The 12,457-nt window shown below is 50.1% G+C and overlaps 1 protein-coding gene across 2 annotated transcripts in view; it reads right to left on the bottom strand.

Moving 5' to 3' along the window:
- LOC138537608 (uncharacterized) overlaps positions 1-3,866 on the bottom strand; it is a 79,037-nt gene extending 75,171 nt beyond the window's left edge. Inside the window, exon 1 of one of the 2 annotated variants that reach the window (XM_069641463.1) lies at positions 3,751-3,866. Coding sequence is in view for 1 of the 2 variants with exons in the window: in XM_069641462.1 (XP_069497563.1) it covers positions 3,605-3,609 (5 nt within the window). In the remaining variant the exon portion in view is untranslated. The other variant, XM_069641462.1, reaches the window with a different exon arrangement.
- Between the last annotated feature and the right edge of the window lie 8,591 nt (positions 3,867-12,457).

Raw genomic sequence — 12,457 nt, 5'->3', positions numbered from 1 at the left:
TTATTTAAAAGCAAAAGCAAGCGAGAACGCTCTGCGAATAAACCACTCGCTAACAAGAACTGTGTAATCCCGCAACGGTCACAGGCTCCAATCCCGAAAGGGCAGACTCAGCCCTTCATTATTTCATGATTGAAAAACCGGACATATTATTAAAGAAGGGTAATAAGTATTATTACTGAGGGTGGAAGTGTGTGGAATTTGGCATAAAGTGGTATATAACAATGCCATATGCTATCGTCATAAGCAGAAGAGAAAGAAATCAAGTACAGGTATTGAAAGCGTTTCTTCCACTGTAGCCCACACTCTTCATTCAACATAGTAAGCACCTTGCATTTGTATAGCGCCTCCTGCCGTAAATTGCACTGAAGCGCTTTTTGCCAAAGAGGCAAAGGAGGAGTATGATACAACATTCAGTAGTGGTAGGGAGACGCAAAGAAAGATAGAACGTTGGAATGAGGGAGTGGGATAGATAAAATGCTCGGAAGGCCAAAGTCGTAAGAGCTGTGTACATAACTGGACAAAACGTACTGTGGGACTCAACTTTGCTTGGCCATATTCTATAGGGTGGAGCTCCGAAGGTAGAGATGGAGAAAGGTGTTCGCAGGGCCAGGGGTTAAGCCTGGAACGCATCTCATGGCCAAAGCATGTTAGCCCTTACCCAAGAATACAAGGCGGCAAAGGCCTTCCACTTCATTCCCTAGGTACCCGACAAACATTTCAAAGGGTTTGCAGGTCGGAAATTCTAATATACTACGTTTGAAGAAAACAAAAACTTCTTGAAAAGTGAGCAAAAACTGTTTTTGAGGGCTTCCTCATTTATGTCATGGTTACCAAAAGCAGCCAAAACACATATTATATATACACCATCACAGAAAACAGCGTACAACCGCCCTTCGCCTCATTCCCTTGCGGACAGGTTTTATAGTTGGGTAAATTTGGAAGTAAATATGGACACAACTGTGGGTGTAATTTCGGGCACACGTCGCTGCTCCAAAATAGACACAAAGTAGCCAACGCAGCCCCATCCCACGGTAACGCATATACCAGAACATATTTCTAAAAAGGCCAAAATGCGTCTCATTTCTACGTGAAATCGAGACAATGTCCCACGTAGAACTAACATGACCAAACACTACACCCAGTGGGGTAAGAAATTGAGGGGGGGCTCATTTAGGGGCATGGCTTGCATGATGGGCGTGGTCTAAGACTTGATGGGCGTGGCCTAAAGACGAACATGTAAAAATGGTGGCCTATATAACTAAATGCATATCACAACACAGTCTGCCTGGATGTTGCTTTCTGTCACGAATGCTGTGTATATCGGAAAAGGAATTAACAGGTGGCACTTTTTGAGATGATAGGCTGTAGAGGAAATGTGTGGGACAACACTTCAGCCTATCAAAATACTAGCAAGGCTTCAGGGACAATCAAGATTCAAGAAAACCCAAAAAGAAACCGGCATATATTTGTTGAGTGCCCGTTCAATGAGTCTATGCCTGTATGAGGTCAGACTGCTTTTAGGTCATTTTACATTATTTCAAGAAGTGTCTTACAATGACCATTGTCTCAGTTAACTCATCTCCAGGCTCCCCGTCATCCCTTTCTTCTTGCCTTTCCTTTTTCCTTGCTCTCATTGCTTCACTCCTCTGCTCCATTATGTCTTTCCTCTCTTTTCAATCCTTCACTTTTCTTCACCAGTCTCGCCCCTTTATTTCCTCTTCTTCCATCTCTCCTCCTTTTCTTCAATTCCTTCACCTCTTTTCAGCATTCTCACCCTTGTCTTGCCTCTCCTTCCATGGCTCCTCATCCTTCTCATTCTTACCCCTGTGTTTCCTTTCCTCTTTTCAATCCTTCACCCCTCTTCACCAGTCCGACCGCTATATTTCCTCTCCTTCCATCTCTCCTTTCCACCTTCTCTTCCCCTTCTTCTCTATTCGCACCCATCGTTTCTTTCCTCTGCACTCATTCCTTCACCCCTCTATTCCATTCTAACCTTCGACTTTCTTCTCCTTTTCTCTTACCTAATTTCTCTAATTCATTCTTCTGTAACATCATCGTTTTCTGTCACTTTCTTGTGGTTCTTTCCTCCTTTTCATTGTCTTTCCATAGTTTTCTCCCCAATGTATGCACCCTTCAACTCTGTTGTGTTCCTATCTTCCCTCCCCTTATTTTCTCTCACGTTACCTTTTCCCCATTTCATTTGAATATTTCACCACTTTTTATTTCTCACTCTTGTCCTCTCCTACGTTTCCCTTCAGTCTCACTTGTTACTCTACTTCTTTTCCCGGCCACCCCCTCACCTTACTTCATCCCCTTGTTCCTTTCTCTGTTCTCGCACCTTTGGTTTCACTCCTTGAACAGACCTGGTTTATTTATTTATGCGCAGAGCGGCAACCGGCCACTACCCGGTTTATTTATGTATGCATTGTTTGTCGGATACACATATCCGAAAAGCAATGCATTAATAAACAAGCAAACCATGTCTGTTCAATTGTGGGCTCGGTTCTCGAATCTGCAGCGTACAGCCCCCAGGTTCGCTGAGGGTCAGAGAAGCCTCAGTGACCTCTGGAGCGGGTGCGGGCATGTTTCTGCCCACAGGCAACAAATGAACTGTGACTTCCTCCCCTGACCCCTTCTAAGGGGTCAGGAGAGGAAGTTACAGTTTGGAGACACTGCAGTGTGTTTCCTGCAGGCAGCTGTGACTGACATAAGTGCCAGCCAGCCACTTAGCGGGATGCTGTGGCTGGCTGGCACTTCTGTCAGTCACAGCTGCCTGACTCAATCATGGTGGCAGGCTCATCTCCCGTCGCAGCTGCGGCGGGATAATGACCCGCCATGGCATGTTGGGACCGGGGTCAGCCTCACTTTTGGAGACTCCCCAGCTGGCCCCAGCCCACTTAAAGCACTGGCTACACCCATATCTTAACGTGAAACACCCAAGTGGTCACACGTCAGGCCCCTACAGAAGAGCATAATTCCAAGGCTGCGAGCAGCCTCCTGGGTGCTCTTGGGGCATATCAACCCCTTTAATATATGACATGCAGTGAAATCAACTGCATGGGTTGGAGTTACAGAACTCCGAGTACAGACACCAGTGCTGCCCTGGACTAAACACCCCCTCCGCTGTTTTCTCAGATTAGGTGTCTCAATAAACACCCAACCAAAGCATAATAGTGTCCTGTCATTTGTCCGGGCCACCACACTTATGTTACTAAAATGTGTGCACGTCTCCCCTACGCCTAAAGCAACACATAACCCCTGACATCGAATCCTAGAGCGGCTGCAAAGTTCCAAATCGTCGTGTCCATAAAATCCATAAGGCTGACAACGAGACCAATCGAAAGCGAAAGTAAACAGCTAGGGTTTCCATTTCATTTAGGATAGGCGGAGCTTGGTCGAGTCGGCGGCGTTGAAACCCCATGTAACGTATTGATTTTATTGTTGTGAAAAGTTCACATGTTGAACTATAACAATTTTTTTAAAAAAAGGAAACCAGTTACTTAAAGTTGGAAAACTGCAATATGCTACTGCACCTACTCCACCGCCCCCAACCAAACCTCCTGTGACTTGCAATTCAAACGACCCCACAACTTAATCCAATTACCTCATTATAAAATCAATTTTTGTCTGTCTGCTTCCATCTTTCCTCCATGCATACGAAAAAGCCTTGCCCGACCGGCAATCTTCATATCGCCCTACCCAAACACACACCGTGGCCCTCTAACACCGAATATAAGTGAATGCACTCACCAGCTGAGAAGCGAGGGGGCGGGGGTTTCTTTGGAGCGCACTGCCTGACACAGGTCTCCTCTGGCTGCACCTAAGGAGGAAGCGACTAAGCAGGAAAAGGAACACATCAACAGACTGTTAGACACACTCCCCACCCAACTTCCACGTCATGCAGCTATAGTTCTGTAATGTGAACTGCACTTTGCACCCAGCCTCACCTTGCATGATGGGAAACGAAGTCCGTATATCTACTTTGTCTCCATGGGATCATTTGCCATACCAATAAAGTTGTTGAATGTAGCAAGCGTGCTGGCTCCCCGTACACGGTTTAGAAATGTGGCGTAATGTAAACGGAGCTCTGAACTTTCCCGTGGCCGTGACGAAAAAATAAAAGTTTCCCATGGCCATGCGTGAGAAGGCCACTCAGTTCTGTTTTTGTCATTTGAATTCTGGTACTTGTAGTTTTTTTTTCTTTCCCATTTTCTATTTAGGAAAATTAAAAGTGCCAGAACTTAAAGCAAAAACAGGACTAAATGACATTCTCACACATGCCCACAGGAAATTTGAAAGCTGTGTTAAGTGTGTCCCCTGTTGTGGTGTTGCCCGATGACCGGGCGCGCACGCGGTGGCTTGACGTTGCACGCCGTCGCGTGCAACATAAATAAACAGGGCGTTCCCGGCCGCGCCAGAGCGACCGGGAAGCCCGAACCGGGAGGACGTCTCTGAGTGAGTCCTTTGGGGTGTGGGGCTTGCAGAAGGCGTTGGGGGGTCCCGACCAACCCCCAACAGTGGGGACGAGTGGGGGAAACAATGCCTGGGCCCGGCGGTGACTTGACCGGCAATTTTTTTATTATTGCAGCAAGGCCGTCTTGAGACTTCGCTCCAGCCCGCAGGCCGTGCGTTACCCACTCGGCTGGTGGCCATTTTGTGAATCAGACTGTGAAACTTCTCCGAGCTCCGGTTTGAGCGGAGAAGTGCATCCAGGCCTAATTTTTGGCAATCCTGTCAGCAGGCAGTGATACCTGCATGTGATTATGCCCAGTTGGTGATTTTACATTTTCCTGGGTCTCCTACGTCGAGTGTTAGCAAGAAGGAGGGCTACAATGGCTGGGCCTGCATAGCCCACATTTCTTTCTTGTCCTAATTTTTGGAGCAGCTGGAAGCTGAGGCTTCTCTTCATCTTCTTCATCATCAGACTGGTGGCCCTACTGATCTTTCATCCTCTTCATCATCACAGAGGTGTGGTGCAGCAGCTGTTTCTCCAATGGTGCAGGCTGGAGGTATTTGGACTTGGTGTTTGAGTTTTGGCCCCTGTCCTCCACGCTGGGGGTGCCTGTGCGCTCGAACTGATGAGTGATACTGAGGACCAGGACGGAGCGGCGGTGCAGCAGCCTCCACGTGCGCCAGCAGAACCTCAAGGTTAGCTGCCTCCAGTGCAGCCGGCACAGCAGCCTCCAGGTGGTTAGGCAGGTCTTCAGGGTCCTCTACTTCCGGCACAGCCTGTGGCAGCACCTGTTGTGCAGCAGATCCCCCCCGCTATAGCTCAGGTACGTACACAGGCGGCTCTGCAGCCCATCCCGGAGTTTGATGCATCGGGCCCACCTTCCAGTTTGGGGCCCAGATGAAGGAGGTGGGTGGACCGCCTGGACATGTACTTTCGGGCTGCCCAGGTGGTGGATGATGACACCCGGCTGGCAACTATGCTGTACTCGGCAGGTCCATCTGTCCAAGAGACTATGCATTGCTTCCGCTAGGGGATGGATCCTACGATCAGGCGAAGGCCGCTTTGCAGGCTTACTTTCTGCCTCTCGCCAATGCGGATTATGAACGTTTTGTCATGCTCTCTGCCAAACAGAAAGACGATGAGACTCTGGACACTTTCTATGGGCGCCTAAGGCGTCTCTCGCTGGCCTGTGCTTGGGGTGATGCTGAGGACATGATCAGGACAGTGCTTATCCAGGCTTGTTCATCAGGCAAATTAAGGCGCCAGGTGTTAAGGGAGCCTGGAATCACGCTTCAGCGCATCCTTGAACTAGGGAGGTGTCATGAGGTGTCGGAGGCGAGGGCAGCTAGAATGGAGGCTGGGTCGCACCCCATCAAGACCGAAGAGGTATGTGCGATGTGGCGAGGTGGCAGGGGCACCCGAAGACCTGGCAGCAGTCCCCGGGATCGAGCCGGGAGGGCAGGAGAAATCTGCCAAAAATGTGGGTATGACCTGCCCCACCCAGCTAAATGCCCTGCGGCTGGAAAGACCTGTGGACGGTGTGGGCTACCGGATCATTTCTCGAGGATATGCAAAGCAGCAATGCCGGTGCTTGTACCGAGGGGCCCGCGGCGGTCCAGTCTCAATCGCCAGGGTCAACCATACAACGTCGCTCAGGTGGATCAGACGGAGGAGGATGCCCAGGTGGTGGAAGCGGAAGAAGAGGAGGAAGAGAACATCTTCTTTGTCTCGAGTGTGGGGATCCTGAGAAGTAAGAACAGGAGACAGCGGTGAACCAATCTCCAGTCCCAGTCCTCGTGGACACTGGGGCATCAGTGAATGTAATGGCCCGTGGACACTATGATGCCATGGACCAGCCCCCCAAGCTGGCTGCTCCCAAGGCCCGCATCTTTGCCTTCGGTGGTGTTGACCCCATTCCTCTGGACGGTGTGTTCGTGGCAAAGGTAGAACATGAGGGCTCCCAAATCACAGCACGATTCTACGTGACACCGGTGAGCACCAATACATTGCTAAATTGTGCTGCAGCAGAGGCCCTTGGCATCGTCAGCTTCGCATACTCTGTCTATTTAGAGGACATTAATGACTTGCTCGAGAAGTATGCCGCACTGTTCAAGGGGATCGGGCAGATGGCCGGTGACCCAGTGAGGTTACACATTGATGAGTCGGTGCAGCCCATTGCCCAGAAACATCGAAGGGTACCGTTCCACCTCCGTGAGCTTGTCGACAAGGAGCTGGACAATCTGGTCAATCTTGACATTATAGAAAAGGTTGAGGGCCCGACGCCCTGGGTGTCCCCGATAGTGGTGGCACGGAAGCCTAAACAACCTGATGCTGTTAGAATCTGTGTCGACATGAGACTCCCGAACAAGGCCATTAAGAGAGAGACACCTCACCCCGATGATCGATGACATCATTGCGGAGGCACAGGGCGCTTGTTTCTTTTCAAAACTGGACCTCCGAGCGGGCTATCACCAGGTTGTCCTCCACCCCGAGTCGAGGTACATTACCACCTTCACGACACACCGAGGGCTATACCGCTATAAGAGACTGAGTTTTGGTGTGTCCTCGGCGGCGGAGGTGTTCCAGAACATTATTCGGGGCGCCCTGGCTGATCTACAGGGCGTTTTGAACATAAGTGACGACATCCTGGTGTTTGCAAGAACGGAGGTAGACCATCTGAGGTGGTTTAGCGAAGACGTTCGGAAGACTACAATCCTTGGGACTCACCCTCCTCAAAGAGAAGTGTGAATTTCTCCGACCATCGATAGAATTCTTTGGTTTTGTATTCAAGGAGGGGGGGTGTCTCCTGATCCCCGGAAGGTGCAGGACATAAAGAAGGTGCAGCCTCCGGAGTCCGTGTCTGAGGTGCAAAGTTTCCTGGGCATGGTTACATACTGTGGACGTTTCATTAAAAATCTGGCCTCCAGATCGGAACCGCTCAGGGCACTGACCAGGAAGGATGTCATCTGGAACTGGGGCCCACTAGAACAGGCGGCTTTTGATGACATAAAGGGTGCCCTGGCAGCTGAAGAGACCATGTCGTTTTTCGATCCGGCGTTATCATCAGAGATCATTGTCGACGCCAGCCCGTTCGGCGTGGGCGCTGTGCTAACCCAGATTGACGGTAGTGGGGGTGTCCGCCCGGTGGCGTATGCCAGCAAGGCCCTGTCCGATGCAGAGCAGCAGTACTCGCAGATCGAACGCGAGGCGCTGGCAGTACTGTGGGGATGCAGGCACTTCCGGCTCTATGTCCTTGGACGCCTGGTGACAGTGGTGACAGACCACAAGCCGGTGCTTCCCGTCCTAGCAGGGTCGTCGTCCAATCCACCGGCACGCATTGAGAGGTGGATGCTCGCCCTTTTGGAATATGGAGTCACCTTGGTATACCGGCCAGGGGCGAAAAACGCTGCAAACTATCTCTCCAGACACCCTGGGGCATCCGCAAGTGAAGACCAGGACGCCTGTGCAGAAGAAGCAGAAGAACACGTCCTGATGGTGGTGGAGGCAGCCACGCCTAATGCCATGCCTCTCCAGGAGCTGGAGGCAGCTGCAGCGCAAGATGAGTGCTTCCAAATCCTGAGACACTCGATGCAACAGGGCTCCTGGAAGTCGGTGCTGGAGGCACTGGCGGGGCGCACTCAGGAGAACAGGTCCGGGCTTGAGCAATTATGGAAAGTCCGGGAGGAGTTATCGTTCGCAACATCTGGCCTTCTGCTCCGCGGAGATCGGGTTGTGGTGCCCCAGTCGAAGGTGGACAAGGTGATTGCCCTGGCACACCGTGGTCATCAAGGCGTCGCCAAGACCAAGGCATGCCTACGGCTGAAGGTGTGGTTCCCTGAGCTGGAACGCAAGGTGGATGACTTTGTGGCGTCCTGTGTTTGGTGCCAGGCGGCACAGGCCACCCCTGCAGCGTGAACCTGCCATAGAGTCAATGTCATGATGCCTATCCCCGGGCATCAGGACCAAGGCCCTCAGCTCCGGGAGCAGGCATCCAGACATTTGTTTAAACCTCAGCAGCCCCGGCTAGGGGCTGTCTGGGTTCAGTCCTGGCGCCTTAGGCGCCAGGCTCATCATAGAAATCAGTCCTGGCGCCATAGGCGCCAGGCTCATAGACTTTACTTACCTGATGCAGACCATGCTGCAAAAGAGTCCAAGAGACATGCGGCCTGGATGGAACTATTTTGTTACAGGGACTATTTTTTACTCGGACGTGGCTCTAGGGAACTTCTTACCTGGAACTACTTTGGAGGCTATTTAAACCACACCCGAACAGCAGCACATGCTTCACGTTATTCTGCATCCAGCAGCGTGACGCTCACCGTGCCTGCAGCCAGTATCCAGTCTTCTGCCACGCCCGCGTGCCTGCAGCCAGCATCCAGTCTTCTGCCACGTCCACCTCGAATCCGGAGCTCCTAGAATAAAGAAGAAGAAAAGGACAAGGTTAGAAAACAAACTTATTTCAAATTCCTCACCTAATTCCGGAACCATTTCATCTCCGAACCTGGAAAGTACATCAGTCCTGCACGCGTCATTTCGCCAGCTCCAGCACGGCGCCATACTCACCAGTTCTCACAGCATCTTTCGATCCGGCACTGTCTCCATCATTTCTTCGCCGTAATCCGGCACGCGGGCGTGGCAGAAGACTGGATACTGGCTGCAGGCACGGTGAGCGTCACGCTGCTGGATGCAGAATAACGTGAAGCATGTGCTGCTGTTCGGGTGTGGTTTAAATAGCCTCCAAAGTAGTTCCAGGTAAGAAGTTCCCTAGAGCCATGTCCGAGTAAAAAATAGTCCCTGTAACAAAATAGTTCCATCCAGGCCTCATGTAGGCTTGGACTCTTTTGCAGCATGGTCTGCATCAGTTGCAATTTAAGGAAGGAAGGGGACAAGAGTGAACATCGGGCACATTGAACTCTTTGAACTTCATACTTACCAATCCCGCCAGGGACTTCAGAGTCAATACTTACCGGAACTCTCCCAACGCCTTCAAACCAGTGAAGTAACTGGTATCTACGCGCCCCTGCAAGACACGCAGGATGGAGAGCTCATCTTTTACGAACATAAGATGAGGTTACTAAGGGGATATCGGAGCTGATTAGTGGGGGAGAGCGAGAACAGTTGGGAGGCCATCACTAAAACCCACAGGTGGTTAATCCCTGTCTCCACTTGCAGGAAAATACTTCTTCGGGTCCAGCAGACAAGACTAGGCGGGCCAGTCCAGACAGTCATCTCTGCACTACGCATCACGTTGAAGGAGACCGCAGCTGTCCGGGTCCGATCGACACCCCTGTGGGGTCCAGGTGAGCGTAACAGAACGCGAAGCCTCTCTACAAATACCCACCAGGGTGTTATGGAAACCTCGGAAACCGACCAACTGGCCCAATTATGGGGGGAACTTAGGGCAGAAGTACATGCCGCTCGCCAAGAGACTAATGCCCTCAGGAGAAAACTGATTGTCTCAAAGGAGCGCACGGATGATCTGGCTAGGCAACTACTGCAAAACCAAGCTGGGCAAACGCCCCTACCTGGATATGGGGGAAACCCAACCCCCGTTTCATCAAGCAATCCAGTGCAAGTTGTTTTACCAGGAAATATTCCGTTAGCTCCACCCGAACGCTTTGGTGGGGACCCCAAAAGGTTTGCCGTGTTTATGAACCAATGCCGCTTGCACTTTTTATGCATACCGGGAGCATTTCCAAATGACCAAGCCAAAGTAGCCTTTGTATTGTCATATCTTAGTGGCAGCGCAGCGGATTGGTCCATTCCATTAGTCAACCAGGATGATCCTCTTCTCCGGGATTTTCAGGGTTTTCAAAGGAGCATGGAAAAACTATTCGCCAGACATTCACAGAGTCAAGCCCTGGACAACAAACTTTTATCCTTACGACAAGGTAACCAGGATCTGCTAACCTATATTGCAACCTTCAATAGGTTGGTGGTGGAAACTGGGTGGCCGGAGGAAAAACTAATTACATTGTTTCATCGTGGACTTCGGGGAGAACTCAAAGATGTCTTGGCTCAAGTTGTGAACCCACCTCAGGATTGCACAGAATTTATAAACTTAGTGGTCCAGCTAGACCACCGACTTCAGAACCGAAAGACTGATCGAGCTAAGTTCGAGAACCGGGTATTGGTTAAACCCAACGTTGCCCCCAAAGGAACAGATGCATCTGAACCTATGCAGATCGGGGGGGGGGGGTTAAAGGACCCTTAACTCAAAAGGAAAGAGAAAGAAGACGACAGATGCAGTTGTGTCTGTACTGTGGAACCTCAGGACATTTTCTACGGGATTGCCCTACAAAACCACCCAAGAAGGTGGTAGGAGTTGCTGATAAAAGCCACATAGAGCCTGATTTGGGAAACGACCACGCCCGACAAGCGTAGAGGTCCGCTTGCCGAGCTTAAAGAAGGACACTCAGACCTCGCATCTGATCATCCCAATGGTCCTATTTGACCCCAGGCAGCCATCACGTATGCACGCAGTAAGGGCATACATAGATAGCGGGGCCGTAGGAAACTATATGGACCATGAATTGGTGTCAAGGATGAATCTACCTCTTTGCAAAAAGACCACTTCGGATGTCATCACCACAGTTGATGGAACTGAGATTGCCTCGGGGCCTGTAACTCATTCCACTACAGAGATGACACTGTTGAGTCAAGATGGGCATCGAGAGACTATTGTGTTTGATCTAATCAAAGCCCCACAGTTCCAGATAATACTGGGGATGCCATGGTTGGAAACACATAATCCTTGTATAGATTGGCAAGAGAAGAGAATAACCTTCCCGGATTGTGCACACATCTGTTACCCGGAGAAAACTTTGAACAAAGGCCTGGCTACAGTCAACCCAATCGTGCAGTTACCTCAGGAATACCAAGAATTTCAGGATGTTTTTCAAAAAGAACAGGCCAATACATTACCTCCTCACAGATCATACGACTGTCAAATCGACCTCCTACGCGGTGCACAACCCCCATGCAGTAGAATCTATGCCCTCACGAAACCTGAAAATCGTCACCTACGGCAATACTTGGACCAATACCTTGCTAATGGCTTTATTCGTCCTTCCAAGTCTCCTGCATCCTCAGCTTTATTCTTCGTACCAAAAAAGGAAGGTGACCTTAGAACGTGCATAGATTACCGCGCATTAAATCAGATTACGGTAAAAAACCGATACCCATTGCCTCTGATCCCCAAATTACTAGACCAAGTAAAGGATGCTTGTATCTACACTAAGTTAGATCTCCGAGGGGCATATCATCTGGTACGTGTCAAGAAAGGCGACGAATGGAAGACTGCCTTTCGCACCAAGTACGGATTATTCGAATATCAGGTGATGCCCTTCGGGTTGTGCAATGCACCAGCAGCCTTCCAGTATTTTATGAACGATGTCCTTCGTGAATTCATTGACGTCTGTGTCGTCGTATACATAGATGATATTCTAGTGTACTCCTTCTCAGAATCAGACCATGTTAAGCACATGCGTGCAGTCCTTGAGAAAGTACGCCAGCACAAGTTATTTGCAAAATTGGAAAAATGTGTTTTTCATGCTACGGAAGTTTAATTTCTTGGATTTATCCTGACTCCAAAAGGAGTCTGAATGGACTCTCGAAAGGTGGACGCAATTCTCAAGTGGCCATTACCCAGTTCAGTCAAAGGGGAACAAAGCATGCTCGGATTTGCTCATTTCTACCGCAGATTCATTCCAGACTTCTCCCATGTTGTACACCCAATCACAGCACTTTTGCGAAAAAACAAATGCTTCTTGTGGACCGAAGAGGCTGAAAAGGCCTTCCAAAAGCTGAAAGCGAAATTCACATCAGCACCTGTCTTAAAGCATCCACGCCCTGAGCTTCCATACATAGTAGAAACTGATGCATCCAGTTTAGCCATGGGAGCTGTCCTGTCCCAGAAGGATCCTGAAACCGGTCAACTTCACCCAGTAGCGTTTTGGTCCAGAAAGTTCTCAGCACCTGAGTTAATCTATGCGGTTACCGATA

The sequence above is a fragment of the Ambystoma mexicanum genome, chromosome 1q (genome assembly GCF_040938575.1).
Source record: "Ambystoma mexicanum isolate Mex_15411 chromosome 1q, UKY_AmexF1_1, whole genome shotgun sequence".
NCBI classification, from domain to species: Eukaryota; Metazoa; Chordata; class Amphibia; order Caudata; family Ambystomatidae; genus Ambystoma; species Ambystoma mexicanum.
The sequence above is the reverse complement of the archived record's forward strand: the minus strand, read 5'-3'. Positions and strand labels throughout refer to the sequence as shown.